The sequence below is a fragment of the Temnothorax curvispinosus genome, unplaced genomic scaffold (genome assembly GCF_003070985.1).
Source record: "Temnothorax curvispinosus isolate PA1 unplaced genomic scaffold, ASM307098v1 QBEX01017059.1, whole genome shotgun sequence".
NCBI lineage: Eukaryota > Metazoa > Arthropoda > Insecta > Hymenoptera > Formicidae > Temnothorax > Temnothorax curvispinosus.
Window position 1 is genome coordinate 199,629 of NW_020226839.1, and position 27,888 is coordinate 227,516.

Genomic DNA, 27,888 nt, shown 5'->3' on the forward strand with positions numbered 1-27,888 from the left:
AGAGAGAGAGAGAGAGAGAGAGAGAGAGAGAGAGAGAGAGAGAGAGAGAGAGAGAGAGAGAGAGAGAGAGAGAGAGAGAGAGAGAGAGAGAGAGAGAGACTAATTTTTTTATCATTAAAATATCCTAAATTATATAGATTTTTCAATATATTAAAGTGCATCATAATTAATCGATCTCAAATAAACGAAATAATCTATCAATATCGATATCACGAGACTCAATAGTCGAATAGTCAAAAGGCTATTTCTATTTCTGTAAAGGAAAGAGATACGCGAACCAAAGAGTTTGGGAAGATTCCATTTTGAAAAGTGACAACGTATTGTCGAAGGTACAACGAAAGATGTGAATCTGGGGAAAATCGATAGAATTTCAAAGCGAGCATCTCTGCTATTATTCGAACTGGCTGCGAAACCGTTCGTTCGCATTATTCACGAATCCTATACGCGAAAGAATTCTAAATCCAAGCAGCTGATATAAAAAAAAACTAGATCCTTAAAACTTCAAATTTAATAATAATCTGATTATAATACAATTATATTATACGTATTAATACGTAATATACGTATTCATATCAGAACTCTTACATAAAATTGATTAGGCAATAATGAGTAACAATATTTAATGTTATCGATAATATATATTTGATGTTATTACAATATTAAATATTTTTCCAATATTTAATGTTATTTATCTTCTGTAATTATTCAAAACGTATAAAAGAAGATGTTTCTATTTCTTTATCGCTCAAAGTAGCTTTAAGTTGATGTATAAGGTTTGTCATTTGTCTATCAAGCTCTGATGTATTAAACAAAGTTAAAACTTGACTTCTTTGCAAAGAGAAGTGAAAAATTTTATTTCAAACAAAGTGTGAAGTATACTAACATGAAATTCATAGCGATACTTTGGCTTTGATTTTGCTAAAACTTTCAACTCTTTTTGTACTAATACGCCAAACTTTTTGCAGCAATCTAGTAGACGATCATATATCTGCAGAAATAGTGTTCGCATTATCTCTTGATAGTCACACGGGATCAAAATGACCCCATTTTTAAACAGCTGGATGCTGTTCAAAAACTAACAGTTTAAGTGGATTGCAAAAAAATCTAGAATTAAGTTTAAACATTTTGTAGAATGTATTCTCATTATAAAATATTAACTTTTTGAGTGGCATTATGTTAAAAAAAAATCCTTAAAAAATGTTTAAAAAAGAGGTGTGACTACCGAGGGTTATACATCTTTTTTATTTTAGATTTAGATGACTTATTTGAGATGATAGATAGAGAAGCGTATAAATTTAAAGTGTGTAAAAATTTGCCGCGAATATCACTAGAGAGATCGCGAAATTATCTTATATCACATCTTCGTAAAATTTCCAAGTCTTCGTGTTTTATCGTTCACGAAATAACAAAAATATGCCGTCACGAGTAGATGCAACACGATGACAAGTATATAATATCAAAGTTCCCAGTATCGATTATCGATCGCACGTACTGCAAGCACTGTAGCGCGAGAACGACGGCGGACAAAAAGCGAGCGTTAGTAAAATATCGTGATGAACTGCCAATGAAATTTATAGAAAGGTGGTTATCGCGACCGGTGAAAGTTCCCGTAAACGTCCCGATGAAGCGCGTAACGTCTACTTCCGCCCGGCAAAACCAATTTTACTTTAATGTTCGAGTCACGCGGACAGACGTCGATCAACGGAAATAGGATATATCGATTTCGTGTCTCGCTGGAATACTTGCGTTTGTACTTCCAGCACCGTAAGAGGCACCCGCGGTGTAAATTTCCCTTCCATAAACTGTTTATCGTTCGATCCAGCAGCGATTTACAATCAAATCGTGACATCTTTGTGGATCTATCTCTGACAAACGACTTTTCTCGTGCTCTGTACGTATATAAATATATTTATACACATGTACAATATACTCCGGTATTTAAACACGAAAAACACTTGTGTGATTAGAAAAGAAAATGATCTAACTTACAAACTATCTATTATTGCATTATTATTGCATAGGTAATTATGCAACAATATTACATAATATTGCAATATTCTGAAAATTTCCATAGATGTGGTATAAGGAATAATCCAACGCCAAGGTGCACAGTTCTAATGATAGCCTTCGACGAATACGGAATCAATTTTTCTAAATAAAAATTTGATCATTATCCAATATCTTGAAGGCGCTGGAAGTTCATTGAACTGTCTAAACGGGATTTGTCCCTTGTTAGGCGGGAATAGAAATGGAGCTCTTACCATGGCGAGCATGTTGGCGGCAGATGGCTTGACCTGCGTGCGAAAGTAATTGTGGGTGTCCACGATCTTCTGCCGCACCTTGCTACTAGTGGTCCTTATTAAACTGACAGGAACTCTGTCACCATATAGACGTGGCGCTGAAAATAAAAAGAAAACATCTCCTTCCGATAACCGACATCTGTCGCCGACGAAGGCTTGAGTTTGGCCGATAGCTCTGCGACTACTCAGTTCTCTTTTGCGAAGAGCAAAGGGAAGATCCTTGGACAGATCTTGCTGTGAAAGCGAAAAGCGTATTTTGCCTTCCCAGCAAAATATGTCAGTTAGGACATAAAGAAATGTGAGAATAAGGAAGAAAAAAAGAGTACAGAATTCCATAACTATATAGGATACAGAAGCTCGTGTTGTTTCATAATGTACTTTCCACTTCTCGTTTACTCGCGACGTGTCGCGAGAGTTCCGATCATTTCGGAAATTACTCGAATGTCCGGTTGAAAAACGGAAATGTTTCAAACGGATGCTGTTCTCGCTATCACATGACGCGATACCGTTTCAGTTCCTGTTTCGACTCTGTCTAAATGCTTTATTCCGCATATATCCTCCTTTGATAAAAACAGAATATTTTCTTCGTTTTTATCGTCCAGATTGTCGGAAGAATTGAAAATCTATCGTAAAACAATTTCGGATAGCAATATCGTGTGTACTTTTGAACAGTCACGGGTCTCTTTCGGAATCGGCTTACCGTCGTTATGCGGGGAAACAAACGACGGCGCGGCGGTTTTCTTCATCACGATGTGAAGTGATTCTCCGTGCCCCGATCAAAATCGACTTTCCGCCTGCTCGCAATGTATCGAGTAGCCTTCCGCGATCCTTTTGGGAACCAGTATACAAGAATGTCCGTGATAGGATAACGGTGAAAACGGGAGCATTTTGATCGAATATCTTTCCGGATAGTTACAAGATACGTTCTTTGATGTTCTCGTATACGAAAGCTCACCGTGAAACCTCACGAACTTCCATTTCTCAGAAGTTAGATAGAGCGTCCGGGATGCGCAAAAACGACTAACAAATGCAATAATTGTAATTAATAAAAGAATAAAAGAAAGACACGCGAGTTATTCTCTTCGCATAAACTTTTAAAGCAGTTTATTTCAGGAATAATATTTCTCTGCTACAACTGCTCGTGAAAATTACTTATTTAAAGATGTTTACTTACTCGGCTTGCTCCTGTGGATTTTTCGTGGTACAGCAGCTGGCAGCGCCAGAGCCACTAAGACAATTATCCAAAGCCACTTCATTGTTTCCGTATATGAGCTGGAACATGAAATGTAGCCGTTTTATATTTCAAGTTCTTGTTGCCAAGTTCTATTCTATTAATATACAAGGCATTGCAATATTAAGTGCTCAAACTTTGAGATCGTATTGAATATTCAAAGATGAACTGAAAGTTTCGTTGAAACTGTAAGACATCTTTTTTCGTGTGTCACATTACGCGAGCAATTGATATTATACAATTGGCCTTTCGTAAATTTCTTTGTCATTATCTATTCGTTTTACTTAAACAACTTTTCTTTTAATGTGACATTTAATCCCCAAGACAATCAATGTTGAAAATTACACAAAAATACGAGAAAATGAGCTCTAATGCATTGCTAAAGAAAAATCGACTTTGAAATGGTCAAAGAAACTGCAAACGAAGTTTCCACGTAGTTTTTTTTTTATCTCCGTATGTACAATTGTATTTCGATCAATCTTTTTCTCCCTGCTCTTGTTAGTCATTCGGTCGTCGAACTTTTCCAGCACAGCGTGCATGCACATGTGCGCGCAGCCTCAGTCGAGCGACACGACATTCGTATACCTGTGTGCGGCTCATTAATCACCATTCGCCTCGTCAACGGCAAATTTCATTATTTCTCGCCCGTGAAACTGTATGTCCACGGCCGTAGCGTTATCAACCCCGCTATCAACCCTGACAACGCCGCCGCTATCATCAATAGCACGGCGCCTTCCGCGGTGGTAAACGTCAAAGGCAAATGGCACGTACGAAGACAGATTACGTTGAACGTTATTCACGTTCACGCAATAGTCCGCCGAACAAAATCCCTCGATTTTTTTTTTTTTAATCAGTTCACTAGGCAACAATGAAATACTCTCAATGAGACTCGATAGTGTTTCCAATTCTCTCCAGTTCCCTCCGATTTAATTTTCGAAGAATTTTGAAGCTAGAAATTTGATCATTTTTACATTTAAAAAACATTCATAGTTACAATTTTCGAAAATACTAAATGTTTTTTATTATTTGATATATATTTGTAAAAATCGGTTAAAAGTATTAAATAGCAACTAATCATATTTTTGCATTTTATAATTAATATCTACGTAAGCTGAGCGACTGATATATAATTTTGAAAAATATAATTCTTATATAAATACGGATTCTTCTCGATTATGAGGTATTAAATATATAGAGATCATTTTCAAACGTCTATTAAGATGAAATATAAATTTCCTGAACTTATATTAATATCCATCTAATTACCGACTCAAATCTTTAATGCACATTGTCAAGCAAGTAAAAATGACAGAAATGTGTCTACATACGAATAATATTATATTCTCTTTAATACGTTCTCTTTAATATGAGGTTCTTTAGATGACGGGGACCAAAGTTCGTCTTCTTCGTCTGTTCTATTTGCTGCGAAGACTTTGAGGACTTCGAAGTATCAAAGGAATGCAAAAAGGTTCGACCAAGCTGAACGACATCAAAGGCACATTTTGTTTCCTCAGTCCTGCGCACATTCTTATGTCCGTCACTTTTCATTTTCTCTTTTAGAATATCCTCCGTCTTCCGGACGAAAGATATTCCAATTTCCCCCCTTCTAAAGCCCCTTTTCTCTCTCGCAGACGGAGCGTATGCAAAATAGTTTAAGACAGATGATACATATGGATGTCTCTTGGCACGCTTTTCGCGTTGATTAGATTTTGATCACTCACTCTCGAAATCGACACAGAAAAACGTAAAACATCCGCTCGTCCAATTTGGCGACTTGAAACAAGAATTAACAACAAAAGCTTTTAAATTTTCTTTAATTAAATATTTTCATATTTTGTTGTGTAATATTATACATTTTATTTGTTTTTAATATTTAATAAATTTTAATTTTCCGATTTTATTTTAAAGCATAAAATTATATCATATTAGTTTGCAATTTATATTGTATTATTTCATCAATATTATATCAAAAGATTTATTATACACAGAGTGTATAAAAATGCAACTGACGATATCTTTTAAATATACTGTCCGCGTATAGGATTTAACTGAATAAAGACGGGCTCTATACGAATATCCAGTGTATTAATATCCTCGGAAAGTACTCGTGGCTTCTCGGGATTCCGGGGGAAAACGCTAATGCGAGCTCACCAAACATTCGGAACTTTGTACAGGCTGTTGCTGTTTGCTTCGACATGCTAAACACATGGCATGCGGATGTCCGAGTCGCAATAATTATTCGCAATTTTGTTGGCTAGTTGCGCATGTTTGAGAAACGACAAAACAACATGAGTGATAACAAAGTTTCTCCAATTCGAGAATCTTTCGAAAGCAACGGTCTTTTCGCCCAAGATATTTTTTATCACGATTGCCTTTTAATTTACAACGCCATTTCATGAAGTTTTATACCTTTTGTTTTTTAAATTCTCCCGTTTATACCAATTTTTTATTTTTACTTTAACAAGTCTTGTTTAAGAATCTCAGACGTCTTTCCCTACCTACATTATCTTACGAAGACTATATTCTCTGAATAGGTAGTATAAAAGAAAAGAATTTTTATTAGACAACTTTTTTTTACGTTCTATCGTTTTTATGCTTTAATTGCAAGTGTATTTTGCATGCAAAAGTGCAAAGTAAAAATTAAATGAGCTAAAGATGTTGTAAAAAGTACAAATATGTATATACAAACTTATAATTAAAATCATCATTAATTTAATTTTTGCTGGCAGTTATCACTAATTTCATAGTTTTCATATTATGCAGAAGTGTAACAATGTCGTTGTATAAATAAGTTAAGTTTTATATTATATTGTAACATTGTAAACATCGACATATGCAAGACTTGGTCTGCGCCTTGGCATTATTTCAAAATCGTACGTGACAGTCCAAACCCACTCCTTTGTCGAAGCACATATATGCGGTGCGCTCGCGGCTCGCCCTCGAGGGTTAAAAGGATACGATGGTGCCGTAGTACTACCACATATTCCACATTTATTGCACGTTTGATGTGAACAGTGTAGATAGATATCAGTTTATTCTAATGCGAGTGTGCAGTACGCCTTTATAGCGCAGCGCTAGTGGTAGAAGCGAAGTGAGGTCAGCCGTGTCTGACCACAACCGTCGTTTTCACTGAAGCAATTCACTTAAAGTATGTTATAGCTTAATTTACCCATACTCAGCGTTCTTTCGAGACTTGTGCAAATTTATTATCGAGTTCTAGCTATAATTCAATGAAGATACAGGCGTAAAGATATGGCTCTCATAATATAAGAGACCGGTATGTTAAAGTGTTAAAAGTGCTGTTTCGCTGAATTAAAATTAGTTTCTCTGCCGTTTTTTCGAGTACGAATCGGTAATGGAAAATTAATGAGGCCGAATGAATGCCACAAAGGATGATTCTTTTGTCGGACGAGTTGGTTATTATGAGATTCATTACACTCCATGTTACATGAGGAATAAAGGGACGCTCCTTTCATCAAGAGTCAAAAGCGGCAGTTCGTCAATAATTCAGAGGAAATTTCAGACCGAGGATAAGCCCGACGGAAACCGCATTTAATTTGCGACAAAGTCCGTGGTCGACGAAGTACTCCGAGTACCCGTGAGACGACGATACGCGCGCGTGTTACCGCGTAAAACATGTAGCGCGTAATATCGGCCGCGTGTAAATTGCTCATAAATATTTTCACTTAATTTCGCAAATCAAGAGTGCGTCGCACGGATAACAACGGTTCCGTCAAGCCCCTCGGTAACGCCCGTTTATAATTAAAATCGTAATTGCGAAGTAGCTTGCCGACTACGAGATGATCTAACTTCTCGTTTTGGGATAACCACGGCTCTGGATTTAAGACCGTGCAATGATTTATTATACCGCGCAACGCGATGATTCTCGATATTTGTTCCATGCAAATAAGAAACATTTATATATCAATGTAACACAATTTGACACGCGATCAATGACGCGTATTTGTATATTTAACATAATTAACGTAAATGCGGAATCAACTTTCGTAAATACGGAAACACTTTCAAATACAAGCTGAATTAATCAATATATTTGGAAACTTGAAGGCACATATTTAAACGTTTTAGAAATTAATTTTAAAATAAAAAAATGTCTTTTATATAAGAAAAATTATAATAAAAAAAGTTTCATTGAATTTATTAAAATAATTATGCCTGCAGTCCGTCGAGCTGCGTATAAGCAGTTATCATCTTTTTTCTTTCTTTTTACTTTATATATCTTCTTATGAGTTATGATAAGATGACGATTTATTACAGCTATAACATCGTTATCGCGTAAGGTTAGAATTCTTGGAGGATTATCTAAATGTTGATAAAATACTATTATGTCATTTGCCTCCCTCGTTGCAGCAGCACAAAAGTCGAATTACAAGGCCGCGGACGACCTCTTTGACTCTCCGTCGTAGTCGGAAACGGGAAACTTTATCGATAGTTTCGCATTCCCCGCCATTAAACGCGGCTTTCGCATTCAACTGAATCCCGAAGTATCTCGCTAATGGGTACACCCGGGCTTTTGTGCGTTAAACTCCGAATGAATCGTCACCGCATTGCCGCCGCGACATCGCTACTAACAAACGGAGGCATAAATCGCCCGGTTATTTCGCGGTGCACATGCACGAGCATTATATTTTTTAATAAAAAAAACATGGAAATAACACTGCAATTTGAGGCAGCAAAGCTACAAAGAGCCTCCGATTACAAAGTATCGTGCGGCATATATTGAAATATGTATTCCGACGGTGAATATCGAAATTGCAGAACCATTTTTCATCTCGCAGATTATTTTTTTTCGGACGAAAGCAGTTTATTTTAAATGCCAGTTGTTTGAGAAAATGTTATATGAAAATTATAATAGAGGATCAAAAATATAAATGCGTGGAAAATACGAATCATTTAACGTTCTTCATAATGTACCTACAATACATGTACGACATTTTACTTTATTTTACAAACAATTATTTGTTTTCTATTATGTTTTTGATAGAACAAATTGCTAGGTTATTATTTGCAGCCCTGTAATGAATCCACAAATTAATAATAAATTTTATTAATCTATAAATTAAAAATCTTTAATATTTAAATTTATATATCATGGATTCAGTCTGCGGTTTAAATGTCTTATTGTTAGAGAAAATTTAATTTTAAATTCGAAAGTACAGTTCTGCTACTGATCATATGCTTTGCCGGATATCATACATAGCATTTTATATGACATTATATTCACGTATATTTCCCAACGATTTCCGACTTGGAAGTCAACGAAGTAAATTGCAAATTTCCATTGTGTCGCGGAACACGATGATCAAACAGCCGATGGTGCACATTCGACGGGAGTGTACGCTGGAAACGTTTTCTAGAAGTACTCTCTCGTGCATATTCATGGTGGTTGGCTGAACACTCGATCGATTGCCAATAGACACCACGAGCCAATATGGAGGCTAATTCCGGACGTGAAAACGTTAGCCGCGCGGGGTGGTCCGTGACCAAGTAGATGGATAAAATAAACTACAAGATAATGGAAATTAGACGTAACAAAACAGATTGTGTGATGTGAGCGAACTAAATCTATAAATATCAAACATATCAAGCAAGAACAGACTAGTTACACAATTTGTCGGTCATGATGTCGTAATTCACTAAGTGAAGATTACAAATGTATGAATTTAGTTTTTTAAGTATATTTTTGAACTCCTGAAATATTGGCATTCAATCACGACACAATGAGATTAGTGAATTTTGGAGACAGCATAAATTGGAAAGCTTCGGGCAAATAACTAGAAAATTGCACACTGTTACAAGATAAATAATTCAGATAAGTTTATGCTTTCGAAATGCATTTCGTCGCGATTTTCTTTATTGTAAAATTATGCATTTACATTATTTTATAGAAATGACCGAATCATCAGAAATAAAAACAAAATGAATTTCAAACAGACCATGGTATGATGGCGCATAATAATTTTTCTCTTTTTACGGACAGTGTAAATGTGCAACGTTTTATTTTCCATAATGTGATGCGAATACGTGCCGAGTATACATGTTGGGCAATGATTTTTGCACGAGCTCAACGCGACACAATGCCACCTTGCACTCAGGTGCAACGTTTTCCCATTGCATAAAGTGGATACAGACGGAAGTGCGATGCGAACATCTCTCAGTGGCCGGCTTATGTATATGCATTGCGGTTGAACGCTCGTTTGACTGTCAATATCAATGTTAACCGACTATCCAAATTGTAACGGCCGGTCCTTCAACATCCAAGAGCAAGCAAACGGACATGTTACGATGACACATGTTGCTCAAGGTTGACGATTTCGTATTCGTATTCTAACGCGCATTTGCAATGCATATCGTCGATCCATTTAAATCTCGGTGATTTTTAATCGGGCAGACAAGAATTTAATAGCATGTGTGTTATTAAAGCATTGATATTTTTAACTTTTAATGCACTTGTCCTACTTTCTAGATTAACCCAGTCACAACACATCGCAAACAAATTATAGATTAAAATATTCTTCTAAAAATTAACATTAGAAGCTAATCGGTTAGAAGCTAAGAAATAATAAAATCTATATCGGAGGTGAGGGGAAAAACTTGCTGTTTTCGTTGCAGTCACCAGTCCGCTTTTATTTTGCAATCACGAAGCAAATGAAAACTCGGCTTTCTCAACTGGAGATAAAGACGCGCGCCGATGCCAGTAAATATGTACACGAACTTCCTAGGATAAAAGGGGGTCGCGGGGCTAAGCTTTTCCCATTCTCTCGCGTCTCCGTCGAATTAATGGGCGCTCGCTACAGCGGGCGCATTTACTCGATATTTTACTCGTGCCCTAGCGCATTGGAAAAAGTTTAACGGCGGCGTTTTTCCACGACGACAAAAAGAAGCGGCCATCAACGGCTGCTCCCTCTAACGCCGCCACCCTTCGTTGTCAGTTGCTCGACAGCTCGTAGACTTCCAACCCTTTCTACAGCGAAAAATTCTCGCCACCTCAGTGGAGGGTGAAATCGGAACGATCGGTGGTCGTGCGAAAGGAGGACAATTTGCTTCGTGATTGCAACCATCCGCCGTACTTGTCCTTTATAGCTGCAAGAGTACACAGCTGTGAGTATCCTCATGATTTTTAGGAAAGTATTATTGGGAAGTACGACGTTAAAAACACCGCAAATAATTTTTTTTACACGGTTTTTCTAAGTGACTTCAAATGTTGAAATATATAAAATGCTTACGCTGTAAATGGTTGAAAGTGTGAAGAAATGCATTTTTTTATACGAATTAATCTTTAGCAATATAAAAAATAATAAAATTACGTATTTTAATTTATGCTCGTCACTTCATTGTGATAGAATTTTTACTTAATTATACTGGGATAATGTTAAATATAATGATGTTGAATATAATGTTGGATACAAAATATAAAGAAAGCGTAAAAGCAAAAAAATAATATTGTTACTTTTTGTTAAAATCAACTGTTAAGCTCGTAAGGTAATTCGACACATTAATTTAGAGCAACGCGCGGCGCGAACAAACGGGGGGTGTTAAAGACGCGAGAGAAATATCCGTATCAGTTGACGGTGCCGGCACTTGAATGGTGTTTCGTTACCCATGCATGCAGAACCGGTGTTGTGCGGATACTCCGTAAGCCTCATATACAATCCCGAATCCCCCGGTTCACCGCAGAAGCGCGGTAAATGGCCTGGGGCATCGTTCGCCCCTGAACTGTGATCAGGAAAGGTAGAGAGAGAGACAGAGAGAGAGAGAGAGAGAGAGGGAAAAACGAGAGGGAGACCCGAGTAGTGCGAAACGTGTACACAATGTCAAGATGTTCGAGCGGAATTCCGGCTGACAAGACTAGAATTATATCGTATTTACAGCAGACGTCGTGTCGATCCCGTAATACAGCTTATCGACATAAGCTTATCGTCGATCCCGTTAGAACGTATAGAGCCAAAATTCCCGTTTCAGATCTTCTCGATACATCGCGTGCGAACCGAACACCCTATACCCATTGACGGATCGGTAAATCTCTTCTCTTGCTCCTCGAAATGCGAGAAGTCACGTTTCCTGACGAGAAACTAGCGTCGTTCGCGAGACGCAGTCGCGCGCTCGCTTCGTGCGCGCATTGTAGCGTGTACCGGCGCAATTTGCCATTCAACCTAGAATCCGTGTTTGCCAAATAGTTCGTCCCGGATACGTGTGTGGCTGCACCTGCAGCCCCGAACTGGCGACGTGTGCTGCAATTCCATCAGCGATCGGCAACATCCGGAAGATCGCGCGGCATCGACGCTTTATCGCCCCCCTCGCCTTCCCCTCTCCCCCCGCTCGCCATTCTCGTAAGCAAACTCGTGCTCGTCCCGCGCAAGCTTAATGGGGAACGGATCGCGTAGAACGAGTGGAAAGGAGTCAACAATCCGTCCGCGTAATTGGGTAACTCGAGAGTGCTCGCGTGGAATGGAGATCCCACCCGATATGCTGATCGTTGCCCTCTTGGATATACTCGGTAATGTCTAAGATAGGTATCAAGGACTCTGAAATTTTTGCATTTTATATGTAGATCCAAAGATTCTTGGATCTTAGAGAGATTCTGGGATCCTAGAATCCCCAAGTAATCTGGAATCTTAGATAGGGTAACCAGATTTTGTTCATGAGATTCGAACGATAGGGAAAAGAATTAGAACATTTGGCAAAAAAAGAAAACAAACCTAGAAAACTAGTGGAGGTTTACATATTTTTATTATCAAAATAATAAATGCCATAATATTATATCAATTTATTATTAATTATTCTCTAAGTGTATCACATAAAATATAAGTATTTTTTTGCATAAAAATTACTTTAAAAAATATGATGCAATGAAACAGCAATATTAATAGTAATATATGATTTTAATAAATAAAACATAGGCGAAAGGCGAGATATTTCAATTTTAGTTATATGATTCTAAGTACAAAATTTAATAAATTTTAAAAGTTTATATTATGTGTTGTGTAGAGACTCAATATGTTTATGGAGTGTAACACAATAGTTAATTGTGCAAAAATTATATTTAAAAAACATGTCTCACTTTTAACGCTTTTTCGATAGCAAAATATCACGTTCAAAGATGTCGGTTTCATCAGCAATCGGATATCCTCCCAATATAATTGTATTTTTCTAAGGATAAGGTCAGATGATTGATATCATATCGAATCGATTGGTCTCTTATTTCCAATTTCCATGCAGGCAAAGTGCTACGAATCCATCGTAAAAGCCTCCATACACTGTAGCCTTTTTCAATAATTTTACCCGAACAGACTCTATACAAGTTGACCTTAATCCTAAATCCTGGGGAACATTCATTCGCTTGGAGCTGTCGAAAAAAGCATGTATATAGACTAATAGCGAGATACTCCAAAAATTGACGTCATGTACATAAGAATGCCGGGAATGAAGTTCGGGCGTGTAATGCAAGTTGTTTCGATAGGTATCTCATCGAGAAAGGAACAGCCCTCGTAACTGTAAATGAGTCGAATCGAGCAAGCGAGGGGCGGGAGAGAAAGAGTTTGTAGGAGAAGGAAAAATAGCGGAAAAAGTTTTAAGTAGTTTCCAAAGTTTTGCAATCAATACTGTCACCAGCAACGGCCGGATAAATTCACCTCGAATCGTTTTCGTAAACTCAAGTCCGTTCGCGATTTATCGGGATCGCTCGCAACAACAGTACCGATAGGCCATCGAATTAGCTCGATGACTCCTGGAAACATCGAAAGTCTTCGTTCTCTCTAATAAGATCACGGTCGGAAGAAGAATAGAGAATTCTAGCGCAAAATATAGCTATCTAAATGGTTGTATCTCAATGTCTGTATTTGAAAACTTATGTTGAGTAAATCAGAATCGCATTTGACGTTAAATCAAATAAAAGTGTAACAGGAAACAATCGTTAACAGTGCTGATTGGGCACTGTCAAATTAATATTCATACTTCGATATTGAAATAACCGCGGCATATTTATATCAATATGATTGCCAATATCTGATGTTTAAAGAAAGCGCGCGGTACGCCGGAACGCCGTGATGTGCGCTATAAATGTGGAAAGGGATATAAAATACGCGATGACGTGTGATATAAATTTAAAAAAATCCTGATAAACCAATCGCGTGTGGTGAAACAGTATCCTACGATTTTCTTCACGAGGTGGCCACAGGCCAAATTTTCCAATTTCACCCCTTAATCGAACGTCGGGCACGAGCATCGTTTATTCCGGTATTTATTCGTCAATATCGCGCGGGCCGCGTATATCGCGTGCCCGTATTGCACCCAAGAGATTAAAATTGCGATGTATTATTCCGATCGAAACGGGCTGGCGTAGAGACTGCGCTCGCAACCGTGAATGCATCCCGCGTTTCGAATGTGGCGCTACCTTCCATCCGCGCCACCATTGTGATTTATGGCCCGTGTAATGCGAATCGCAAATTTACCTCAGAACCAAGACTATATGACGGAACGATTTGTCTACGAGCATAAATATATTTTAAAATGTATTTTGAAATTTTTACGGCAAAATTTGCTTGGCAAGTTTCTCCTCACGTATGTCAGCCCTTGTCTCTGATATGTGACGTCAATTTTATATCCCTTTTCACATTCGTGATTTCTTCTGACAAGAAGTAATTACTCGGAAATTTTATCGTTGCATGGAAAACATTTTTTGGATGGATTAAAATTTTAATTCGGTCAGTCTAGATAAAACAGCAGGATGTTTGATATAGTCAAGTAAATATTTTTTCACGATCTAAATTTTATATGATTTTCTATAATATCAAAGATTAACTAGTGAATGTCACTCCGCGCGTTAGTATTATTTCTAATTTAAAAAAATAATTACCTAGCGATTTTTTCATCGTATGGAAAAAATTATTTTGACAAGTTAAAATTTTAATATAACTTTTAGGTGTATTAGAGCATCAGGTATTAGAATGGTCTGCTTTAAACTACGCATTTTTCAAAACTGAATCTTTTATAATGCATACGAGTTACCTAATGAATTTCCTTTCACACACAGAAAGTTTCGGTGCAGCTGGAATTTTAATCGAACATTTACATTAAATATTTGAATAGTCTATTTTGGCAAAAACTCTTTTTCCAGATTTGAGTCTTTCATCACGAGTGAAAGTTATCTAGCGAATTTTATACGACGAACGAAAGTTTCTGTAGTCTGATACATATTTTAACCAAGTTACATTTGCATTGAATGTTAGAATAGATGGTCTTGAGAAAATCTTCCTTTAAATCCAGATCTTTACAGCTGAAAAACCTTTGTCACTCACAAAAATTTTATGCGGTTGAATTACTATCTGTTTTTATTCCTGCCATATTTTCCACCTGCTTTTATACAACGCTGTAGTTATGAAAAGTTCTCTTTTTCTAGTTTTAAAAATATAACACGTTTATAGTTTTGCGCTATTAAACGTATTTCACTATGATGCACATTTTATATGCACGTAAACTCGTAAAAGCAGTTGATTGCAAAACTTTCTAGGATAAATTTGCGCATAAAAATATTCGCCTACTAATATTTCTAATAATTAATATAATATTTAAACACATTCCTAATTTAAAAGTGTGTTTATATCCTTTTTTGATTTTTTCTTATATTAAAAACAGGCAAAGTCATAAACTTTTAATATACGCAATATTCTTACTATAATAGTTGTTTTTACCTTTTTTTTAAAGTGAAGTTAATAAAAAAATATGCGTGTCTTACTATACATAATTGTAAAGAATAAATAATATGTACTTTCATACTTTCAAGAGTAAGAATACTATATGATAGGTACACCAGAGGAACAATCGCTGGTTTGTCACAAATCCAGCTAGACTGTAGATTCTGATTTATTCGCAAAACGGCAGTAACGCCCAAGGGTTGCTTGGATGGACACAAAGGGACAATATTATACGCTGCACTATCGCAGTGTACACGAGTTAGCCATTTTTGCTGTACACTGCACGGAGGTTTTATTTCTGCTCTATTTTATGTAGCTTGAGGGAGATTTTTTTTCATTTACTTAAGATTTATTTATCAGTTTTTATCATACACATTCTAAAAGTTCTCGATTTTAATACTGCAGTTTACCCGAACAGAACTCAACAAAATTAACTGTTTTCTTTTTATTTAACTTAAATCTTCATTGTTTTGGTATATGACATGAAAAAAAGTTGCAAGCATGTTGAAAACGATGGTAGGCACCCATGGAATCGAGTTTGTTTTTCCGCCATTCTCGCTAAAAATTCGCGACTAAAGGGAATCCGTGACAAAGGCGAATTTAGAAGTTTGCGCATAACACAGAAAATTGTAGTGTAGTTCTCTATGGAAAATTCGATGTGACAAATGGAGAGTTTCGGATGTTTCATAATTCTACGAATGAAGGGTGAAACTATCCGTTGCATTTGCATGCCGTTGCGGCGCGGTTACATTCTTTCGTAATTAAATAAAACCGTTCCGGGGTACGCAAGAATTCTGCGCGATCGATACCTGACGTTATGAGAATGGCCAAAAAAAGAGACGGTATACGCGGTGGCACAGAGGCAGCGCGAGATTCACCAACTTCGTTTCCCGCGACCAGTTTTTCGCTCTGGCGCGTTGTTTTTAATTTGTCCTAATTAACGCGCAATTAGGGGCTGCGTCACGTAAGCTGTCGCGGCGTAAGTCGACGAGCGGCGGCTTATCCGGAAATTGCTTTCTCAACTGCGCGCTGGTAAACTCAATTCTTCCCTATGTCCCTTTTTTAATTAAAAGTATCCGCCCGCGCGCGCATGTCGTAATCGTCGTGGCATTAAAAGGATACCTTCTATCCCGATGCCTCTCCCTTTTTTAAAACAGCACGAAAAGTTAGAGACGACCGCGTCGAAGCGTTCTCGCAGCGCGTGAGAGTACGCCCATTATTTCACTTTAAATCCAACAGGATTTTCCATTTTTCCCGACGGCGCTGGCCGCCTAACGCGCACTCTGTTCTCGGGTATCTCCCGGAGACTGGAAGTTATTACTGCTCGGAGCGTGCTTTATTTCCATTATTATTTGCTCGGCGAGTTTTCGAGCGCGAGCAAGGTGCCCGACGTCGTTCGAAAGCTCATTATAATAATATCGGCCTAGTATTTGCATTGAAATGATAATTTGTATTCACACCGTGCCGTCGCTCGACAAGCTACACCCTTTGTCTACCTTCGGTCCCTACCGCACTTTGCATTATTCTTTAACTCGCAAATAACACAACCATACTCGAGCGAAATTATTTGCTTCTTGCGTAACGATTATTATTATCATTATTTTCGCACATCTTCTCTATATAATGTTATATCATTAAAGGAGAGAGATACCTGTAAAAATACATACAAATACCTGTTACGTAAAATGGTAAGGTATTGCGAACCACGTTCGCTAGTATTATCTGTATGATAACAAGCTTGTTGTAATAACGCTCAATCGTGCCTTGTCAAGTTTTACCTCTGGTATATTCGCCGGTTTGCTATCTCCCAGTTGCGACAGCGTTTAGAAAAGCCGCGTCTTGGAAGGAACTACGGCACGTTCCAGCTTCATTTCGGAGACGACGACGTGATTTTTCGCGACCGTTCACGGATTACTGCAAACCCGGTACGCGCAACTTTCCCGTCGTCACGAAATTAATGCATCCGGCGACAGCTGCTTTGACAGTCGTTATTGAAATTCCATCGATAGTGAGAAAATTTTAATAACATCGTCGTTTCAGCGGAGCGACGGAGAAGCCGGAAATAAGGAAGTAGGCTGTAAGTGAAGATTAGATCGCAGGCTGTAGATCAGGGAAAATACGATTTAGCACGTACGTTTACATTAACTCTTTTTTCACTGATAAAGCACGTATTTATCAAGTCTTTTGTTTCATTTTTTCCTGCGTCTATTGAAAATACTGAAAATAAATAAGATCGTAAAAGACGTGTAGCCCGTTGCAAAAAAATGTTCTCTTCGAAATAATTTATTGTTAGTTTTCTCTGAAAAAAAAAAATTATCAAACTTGTACAATTTATTTTTGTTATAATATAACTGCTTCTATTTTTACGCATATAACTGCGTGAGACGGTGGCAAGAATAAACTGTTGCCACGAACACGAACAATTCTAATTACGGCCCCTTAAGAGGGAAATCACGCAGCTGCCGTAAATAGAAGCGCCGCGCCGCTGATTGCGGAATTAATTGTTCCCCTCAGGAATTTGATCGGCAATAATTAAATTTCGCGCACTGTTTGTAAAGTTTCTGGGGTAGAACGCATATTCTTCTAACGCCGGAGCCCACTTGCTTCCTTTTTATTTCGTTCTGCGTAAGCGATTCGCCATTTGTTGCACGGTTAATGACTTCTCGCAAATCGTCGAGTAAATCACATTCGCGCAAAATGAGAAAAGTGTACCTGCGTAAAAATACACAGGCGGTACTAATAAATCTTTGGTTTCGCAGTTCCTTCATTCCACGGATCCTTGCTTCCTGTAGTCTTTGCTTTCATAAATCCTGGGAACATCGTGGATACTATGTTTCAGGAATTCTTAATTCCACGGTACCTTGATTTCGCAAATTCTCAGTTCTACAAATCAATACCTCTGTGGCTTTTTTATTACGTACACAGAGATTCCGGGAAACGCAAGAAAAGTCTAGAAAATTTATTCAAATGTAAGAGAGGTTTTCTCCTCAACAAATCTTTCGACGAATCTTGAAATAAAAATCCTTTTTTCTTTCCGTTCTCTCCTCTTCATACTAACAATGTTTGATTAAACACAATGTTTTTAATTATCAGCTAGATTACGACACGTGTAACTCGCAGACGAGATGCGAATAGTGCGTAGGAGAATCGCGACACTTTGAAAAATCGAACATATATACTTCGAAGAATCCCGCAATCGCCGCGAATGATAACACCCAGTCGGCTTTCCATTCAGCCCGCACGAGCGAACCGGGACTTCTTTGGATCGGCGACGTCTTTCACGAGAATGGAGCGGTGAGATGGGATGAGCTTTGAACTCTTATCAAAAGTGCATTTCAGCGCAAGCGACGAACGAGAATGCCCAGAGTTTTGAATGCAACGCGGCAACCGACAATGAGATTACAATGGAGTCTCGCGGCTCGCGACATATTCAAAGTGTCGCATTTATACAAACTTATCAGTACACAACCCCCCGTACGATGGGGGACGAATAATAAAAAGCAGTCTGGAAAGGGGGTATCGCGCAGTGATAACGAGAGGGTATCGCGAGAGATAACACGAGTTTTAATGTCGCGGAACATCGGGAAAGTTAAACGTTTGAAAAACGTGATAGAAGTCAAGATTACTGGTATCTCTCTTTTATCCTATTCGAACACTCGCTACACATACACACAAATAAAGTGTGTCCCTATTGAACGATTGCGACTTCTTATGAGAAAAATGTTTTCGTATATTAGAAAATAATAATGCATATTTTCCAAAATGATGCTGAATTAGTAAAATGTAAAATTAAATCTTATTACTTTTTCAAATTATATTTGAGTTTAATTTATCTTATTTAAATATTCTTTGTACGTAACTCAAAACTAGTCAGTATAAATTACGTAAGTCTCAAAAGCAAAAGAAAATAATTGAGTAGAAATTATATCTATGCAGGAAAAGAGTGCAAATGAGAAGAGCAATAGGCAGATAAAATAAACTGTAATGTATTTCCGACAACATTAAATCTTCTTTGAGGGATCTCCTATCTCTTATAAGACGTATTTATAATTGCATTTAATTAACAAATAATATATGACGGATAATAATGTGTACATAATTATTTTACGAGGGCACGGGTACTCATGTTCCAAAGCTTATATATACGTGTATAATGCACGCAGTATAACTGGAGGGTTATAACAGACAAGCTGCTTCCAGCCTCATCGTCGACTAAGTGCTATTGTTCTTCCCGCATGATCCTAAACGAGCTGCCCATTGTCTAGTCTGAATTTGGTAAATTAACGTCGGCGTTTGCGGTTATCCGACTACGTAAACACAAACCGAGAAGAAGCGTTAGAACACAATGGAGAAGTGAATGCAGAGGCTGCGTCAGGTAGATAAGCTGCAGCGATTATTTGTTATCTTGAAATTCTTCGATTATTCAATTTGGAGTTGATCTTTCTTAACGAAAACCTTTTATCTCTCTTCTTTCTCGTTATTTTATAATTTTATTATTTTTTTATTATTTTATAATTTTAGAACTTTTATATATATTGCCGATTAAGTGTCGAATAAATAAAATAATATTTAAATAAATAAAAGTCCCTCGAGATAAAATCTGTTCGCAATTAACCGAAAAATATCACGGATCCGTAATGCAGAGTCTACGTCGAATTTTTATCAAAGAGACCGACGCGACGAGGTGTGGAGGTTTCTGGGACGTTATAAGAGAGGGTCGAAAAGTTCGGAAACTTTTCTCTCGAAGATGAACCAACCCATGCAAATGCCTCTAGATGGAAGCATCTCGATTCTTCTCTATGACAAGCAAAATCTTGTCGTAACTTGCCACCTCGTGAAAGCCAGGAACATATTAGTTTTCATCGGATGACCGTCTCCTCTCGGAATGAAACTTTCCACCCCCTCCCCCTTCCCTCTTTCTGTCTCCTTCGGGCGAATCGCGACGGATCCTCCGGCTCGAAGGACCACCGATTCGGAGTTTCGGCACGTCGCGTCGGTCGGCCGCGACGTTGGTCCAGCCAGCCAAGCTAGACCGGGAAATCTCGACCCTGGGTTCTTCGCAGTGCCGCGAGAGAACCGCGAGACACGCGTTGGCGGAAGAACCGGGTATCCGAGGAAGCCGATCGGGCATGAAGCGCGCTCTGATTGCACAAAGAGGTGGCGAAAAGGGAACGCGATTGATTGCCACGATTGTGGCGGCTGTCGGGGATCCTCCTCCCCAGATCCCCCGATTTACTTCAGAAACACAATGCGCCATCCTCCGATACGATACGACTTATTTCGCCGTGTTTGCTTTCATGGCTTTCATGGAAAGTCTCGGCGAAAGTCTCAACGACCGCGAGTTGTCGAAAGTTTGTTAACTGATTCGTCGTCGGTGCGCTGTAGACTAGCTCAATTACGTTGGTATCAGGAATATTTATCGTAATCCACTTAAATATAGAAAGATCTTAATATTTACGGTTAATGAAAAAGATATTTCTTGAGTTTCGAGTGGCCAGATAATCGATAATTCAGGTCACGTACACGTTAAACATAATTTTCATGAGAATTAAATCGTCGATTTCTGGTTCTGGAGTATTAGATTACTTCAGATAAAGCGATGCGCTTCTTGAAAAACTTTATTTAATAATAGTGGTGCTGTCTGTTTAACTGGAAATAAAGAATATGAGTCGGATATTGAGTCGGAAATGTAATCTTTATTGCATGCGATTGTCATCGATCGATAAGTGTATATTTAAAGTACCGAAATTGACCTCAATGTTACATAAAATACTAAACATGCTACGATGCAAATCTGATATTGAATTAACTGTAAATGTTCATCACGTCTGTACATTATGTTACCGATTTATTTAAGGAATACTCGAAAAAAGATATAATAGGGATATAATTTAGATATCATACGTGTGCGGGAGCGGACGCGATTAGCAGTTTATTCACGCAGGGGCAATTCATATAAGCAGCATCTTATAGAATTGCGGAATCCGTTCCGATTACGCCGGCGCGACGGGAAAGAAGTAATCAGATTGATTGCCACGATTGCAGTAGTGCTCAAGCGCCGTCTCCCGCTATCGAAGAATACAATTGGCTTGAGTGCTCTCGGCTTGAGAAATCAGGTCAGATAAGTGCAGCCAATCATTAAGCGGATCTGTGAAGTCCCGTCGGATTGTTGTTATCTCTATATTCTCGATTCGTCGTTATCGTTGCGCTGGACGGAACGACGGATCATTGGCTACATCGAGAGTGATTTTAGGTGATGGTCTCATCGCGTTTCTCCCTTTCCTTCCTCCATTTTCTTTTCGTATCATCAGTTGGGTCAAGAATGCTGCAATGTTTTCGAGAGCTGCGCGCGAATAGGATCGGAATAGAATCGATAGAAAGGATATTATAATATTCCAGATCCATAACATTGTCTGTAATCGCTTGTTGTACAGGGACATGAACTTTTATCTTCCAAAATAAATCAGAATAACTATACATCAGTAAGATTAAACGTTCTTCTTCAGTGATAAACTTTTTTAGTGACGTTCTATGATTTTTAGGCTTAAAACTCTTCAGAGTCATTGAAACAATCATGACACGCGATTATTTAACAATTTAGTAAACTAAAGCTTGACGAAATATTCTCTTAAAGGCTAAATATTCTATTAAATTGAAATTTAAAAAAGAAAAAAGATTTTGCTGTATCTCGTGTCTGTAACGATGATCTCTAGAAAGCTGTTTATACGCTCAATTAAGGAATTGTTGTACAGTCGACTGTCATGGAGATATCAAATTGACCGAGAAAGATGGCTCGATAATATACACAAACACCGCGCGATATATTGTCTCATTGCGCCTCCAGTGTTCATTCTCTGCTCAGCTACGAATTATCTCCGGGCTCTCATCAGTCCCAAGCCATCATAAACGACCCGCACATCATAAATCTCGGAAGATATTGCCGTAGTTACATCCGCGGGGACAATATATCGCTGGCGATTATTACGATAGTGCGGTGGCCCACCGATAAGCGCGTTTCGTCGCTCTCTCGCAGGACATCGATCCTGCATCGACGTGGCGGATCGCCCTAACGCCGATAGCGATTAGATCGTGACAATCGTGACAATTTTGCGTTTGACGTGTGTGTGTATACAATCGCGTCGGTCTATTTGCGCGTATTTACGACCGCCTCGCGTTCTGACTCGGTTAATTGGCCGTGCGTACGCGGCGCAGATGCGCTTGCGGCGACAACCCGGTTCCCCGGTAGATCAATTAGACGTTGCACGCCTCGTCGTTTCGACGGATTGATCCGCCCGTTTGAGACGCGTTTTATGGTAGGTAGTATCGCGTTGGCGCACATCCCGGATTTCCATTTAACCTGTGACATGTTACGTCGCTTTTTCGGAATCGGACAAATTGAAAATGGATCGCGATAAGGAAACGTTGTACTTCGTGATTCATTGTTTCTGTACAAATCGGCAGAAAATAATTCGAATCTTTTGAATTCTTGAAATTTATAAAGTCACTGCCTTCGACGCTCGCGTACACACTTTTCCCTATAGGGTAAACTCGGGTAAGATGGCCATAGAGGAAAGATGGCCAACGTATGTTCTTTCAATCTAACTCGCTATGAAATATCAAATAAACATGAGTTGGCCATCTTTCCTCTATGGCCATCTTATCCGAGTTCACCCTAAAAAATTACATTTAAGAGACACATCATTTCGCGCCGTCGTAACATTGCGCGATAACACCGTAACATGTCCCCGTAACTCCTTCGTCGTCAGGCGCAATATGGACATCCGAAGAGCCAGGATCTCGGCAGTTTAATCTACGGGATTTTAAACTAAATCCGGGCCTTGTCGAAAAGGAAGAAAAGCAGGTGGAAATCCAACGAGGGGGAAGCAGAAGGAGAAGGGAAGGTGTCTTCGTTCGTCGGCAGACGGCCAACATGCAAATCCTTCAGGATGGCACAGGAGAGGGATTTCGATGGTGGAAGGGTTTTCGGTTTATCCATATTAATGCTTCTAATTAAGTCTCAGACAGCACTTCGCACGGACGTAGATGCAAACAGGAAAACACGTGTAGTGCGAAGCGCATAGCGGCGCGCGGCGAGTTGTAGCGCGAACGAAAGGCAGGGACGATATATTGATTTGGATTTGTGTCTGTTTGTTCATTTGGATGTATGAACGGTCGACTCTCCGGGAAACTTAACTCAAGCGTCGAGGTATGAAGCACTGAAAGCTACGAGCTGGCAACGATGCTGCGCGTTGCAGATTTGCGAAATTGGCTAATTTAGAGGAATAAACCGTAATGGAGGAAAAGTGTTGCTCTGAGAAACGTACGTCGTCTTCCAAATTGCGACGAGGCTGAGGTCCTCCCAGGAAATTAAATTTATGTCGAAAAAATTAGGAAGGAGATTGCGTAAAACATATGTTATCGTATCCATCATACGTATAGTATAGTTTTTAAAATTAATGTATGAGCGTAATGTCACGTGACGCGATTTCTCAGCGATGAAGCCGCGGAAAGATAAGCGTAAGAACAATTCGCTTGCGCAAACTGCTGCGAAACTATTCCCATTGCATTTCGCGCGGATGTAATATCCCTCGCGCTCTTGTCGCATATCCGTAACACGTGTCGACGCCACGAAAGCGTAGAAATTCATGCAAATCTCGAGATTACTTGCGCAACTAGTACACGTTAGAAATACTAGTACACTAGTATTTCTCGTATTTTAACTTTAGGAAAATACGAGAGAGTGAGAACGCTCCGCGGACGTATTGCACAGTGTAGTCTTAAATCTCCGAGAAGGCAAGAGAGGCTAGAGTATCGCTTTACACCGTGTTTATTTGTTCATTGGACATGCCCGCGCGATATTGTAAAGTCAGACCTATAGCAGCAGACTTCCTACGCGTATCGAATTCTTTGATTAACTGCAATTCGTCATTCTGTTGGCGTATCATTCGATAGCTCGTCGTGTAAGAGGAATATTTTATTTAAATACGCTTCGAAGAAAAATTTCTTCTACGAAAACATAATTGCGTTCTTATTCATATTATTTCGTTACAAACACATTATTTTTACACATTTTTACACATTGTAAAATCTATTTACAATTATTTATTTATTACTAAATTCGATATAAAGCTCATTTTTTGTAGATGACTCGCTCTCGAAATTTAATTTTCATAAATTTCTCATAGAGATTAAGCTCAGATAAAAATTTTTCGGAAAGTTTGTATTAAATTTCAATTAAACTGTAAGCTCTTGCGCGTAAAGATTAAAATGAGCATAAATCAGAAAGTATTTGCCAAGTTTAAATCCATTATAAATGGGAAAGCACACTTCTTGCGGAGCCGCCTGTACGTAAGAACAAGTTAGACGGACAAATGTGCCCGGTATACGGGGCCAGCTGCGATTTTATTTCAGAAAAACATCGGGGGTGAAGCCAGGAATCTCTTTTAATTACGGCCAATCCGATACGAAGCAAAAATGGCAGTGTGCTATCGATTCCGCAGCCGCCTCTCGGCGGAGTTGAAATCTCAAGAAATTAAAAGTAGAATTAGTTCTTTCATTTTCTCCCCTTCCAGCCCTGTGCCCCATCTGTCCCACCTTCTTGTGATATATCCGCCGCCGTCGTCGACAAATTCGATGTTGCCCACGGATGAATTAGGAGTAATGGAACAAGCGCAAATGAAAAGGAACGCAACACAAGTAAGTGTAACACGGCCGTCGACTACTTTCGCAAACAATTATTTATCGGTTCTACGAAACGAAGCGGATAGCTTTAATTAAAGGCGCGTGTACACGGCCAACTGAAGAGCCACATTTCAAGGATTGTGAGTGCTCTTACGGTCTCTTAACATTTATCTACCACGGCTTTAATTATCGGCGTTCCCCGTTCCGCGAATTGTTTGACTCGCGAGGAAGAGGGTGATTAACGAGTATAGATAGCTACCGCGAGCTAGGCAAAAAATCGCTTCCCGGTTTTTTACGAGTACCGCGGAAGTACCGCGTTGAATGTTACAAGTGTGATACAAGATCCGCAATAATCTGCACCTCATACGTAACAAGAGGATCATTTTCTCGAAGGCCAAGCTAACAACGGAGTTGTAAATGCGATATTAAATCCTTTTTTAAATCGTTCTTTGTAGAATTTTCAATGAGTGATTATATAATTTTGCAGTAGATTATATGCAGTATTCGACAAAATCGTAGAACACCTTCACAAATTGGAAACCATGTATTAAGACATAAAGTTAACACCGACAATTGCCAGATTTATCGTATTTTTCAATGAGAGAGCTGCGATTTTTTATAACAAATATTATAGCTTTACCGAGAATTACGGCGCAGCTTCTTTCGTTCATGCTCACCCGCAATTCGATATATATGAAATATGCAAAAATACGTTTATCTCACACATTTTTATAAATATTTTTATAATTATTTTCCAAGAGATATTTTCTATTTCTGAAGTGGCCTTTTTGTATAAAATTTTATTCAAAAGTAAAGATCGTTGAGAGCTTTGTTTGATGGCAGGGCTTTATCGCCTTATGTTCCTTTAATAATCCCTCGCATTTCTCTTAATTAATCTTTCGTGTTTCTCAACTCCCAATAGTTTGAAACTAATTCTTCAACTTTATTAGATTTTTAGATTTTTAAGTTTTGCAAGCGCTTAACAATCTTTAAAAAAAAGCTTGAGAGATTTATAAGTCTCTACGATGCGTTTGATCTCATTAGAATCTTTTTTGGTTTATCAGGACATTTTTTAAAATTTGATAAGAAGTAGAAATAATCTTTTCTTTACACAATTTGTTCTAATTATAGATATTTCATAAAAAACAAACGTTCTTGTAAATTATTGATCGCGAAGTGTTTTGTTGCAAAATTTTGTTTCTTGAATAATTTCGAATTTAGTTTTGTTCAAAATCTGTTAAAATTCTGATTTAGGATATTTCAAGATATTTAGTATTGGAAATTACCAAGATTACAAGAAAGATAATGACTATATAAACACATTTGTCACGGAAAAGTCATCAAAGAATCTGTTCCTAAAATATTTTTTAATATAATAATATATGACTAAATACATTTTTCCTAAAATATTTTCAATGCAATGGATCCTATTGTAAATAAAATTGTAAACACAATTTTAATTGTTGTCGATAATTCATTCGTTACGAGAATTACATTTTAGGCCGGTACATATAATAATAATAACAATTATGATAACAATAACACGGTCGACAATGCCGATTTCGTCTCGGCGAAGGCACGATATTTCGCGATTAGTTTCGCGTTAATATAATGCACACCTTTGTTTATCAGGCTCCGTTACAGCCGTAGTTCCATTAACTAAAATGGAACAAAGGATTACTTCAGGACCTAATTAACTCCTTGCGTGCACCGTAACAGTGCGGTTGCTTCTCCTCAACCCCTCTCTAACTCCTGATCGCAACGAGCACGAAAGGAAGTCCGCACGAAACAAAATTTCATGAAGCGGAATTTTTGGAATGTACTTTGTCGACAAGTTTCATGAATCACGCGGCTTCCTCAACAAAGATTCCGCATTCTTGTAACTGACGTAAGCAGGCGTGGAATAATGAAGGTAGCGCCAAAATATTCTACGCATGTAGGACTTGGGTTCAGTTTGGCGACGTGGAAGATACCTCGTTGCCTTAGCATATTAGCTTCCTAAGATTCTTGCAAAACGTCGATGTGATCAGAAGCTCGATTATTTCCGCATTGAATAATATCAAGTTACTTGACTCGTACAACGATGCAATCTATATTTAAATTCAATATGTATATCGTACCTTTTCTTATGAATTATTATAATCCAGATCTAAATTAAAAGAAAACTGTTTTAATTATTTTTCCTTTTTCACGCTAATAATAATTTCGTACTCGTCACCTGATTTTTCGCGGAATTTATATAAATCTAAAAAGATTTACAAACATAAGAAATTTTAATTTCTGTGTCCACAATAAGACGTTTCAACAAGAGAGAATAGATCGTTTGCAACAAGATTAGTATAGTTGAAAGGGAGTTCGAAAAGAAGAATAATTATAATCTTTCTCATTATATCGTGCCATTACGTTTCTGCTACAGGCGTTTACTGCAGTTGAAAAATTCGACGCAATTTTGCGCGCGAAACTAGTCGGGCGTCCACATCGGGTAGGAGTGGGGAGTTAACTAATCACGAGCTCAAATTAACTCATTATTCTCGAGTTTAATTTCCGCGGCGTGCCTCATTTTGGCAGAATGAGAGGGCACAAAAATAAACTCCGGATATCATACGGCAAAACGAGGCTCCGCGAACCGTGCAATATCACGACGAGGAAAGCGAGGCGAAGTGTAGTTTGCACCGGCAAAATGCAAGATGCTTTCGGTGATAAACTACTCGTGGAATAACTCTCAGTTTGCGAAAAAGTAATTGACCACTCTCCGCGAAGTGAGTTTTATATATGTATTTTTTTTAATATCCAGTTAATTGAGAAATTTAACTCAAATTCTCGAACTTGCATATCTTATAGTAGCTCGTTAGATATACATGTATGAAATGGCCGAAAAAATTTCGCTTGGAGAGTTTTTATAGAACAAGTTATACAACAAATGTGTGTGTGTGTGTGTGTGTGTGTGTGTGTGTGTGTGTGT

The 27,888-nt window shown here is 38.2% G+C and overlaps 1 protein-coding gene across 7 annotated transcripts in view; it reads right to left on the reverse strand.

The window, feature by feature from the left end:
- The window catches only part of LOC112467197 (cysteine-rich secretory protein 1-like), a 48,939-nt gene that overhangs the window by 10,324 nt on the left and 10,727 nt on the right, over positions 1 to 27,888 (reverse strand). For 6 of the 7 annotated variants that reach the window (XM_025035694.1, XM_025035690.1, XM_025035689.1 and 3 more), the window contains 2 exons: positions 3,475 to 3,572; positions 2,262 to 2,398 (listed from right to left, as the gene is read on the reverse strand). In XM_025035694.1, coding sequence (XP_024891462.1) covers positions 2,262 to 2,398; positions 3,475 to 3,556 — 219 coding nt within the window. In that variant the 5' untranslated portion in view covers positions 3,557 to 3,572. Of the gene's footprint in view, positions 1 to 2,261; positions 2,399 to 3,474; positions 3,573 to 16,367; positions 16,471 to 27,888 lie in introns of those variants that run through there. The other variant, XM_025035691.1, reaches the window with a different exon arrangement.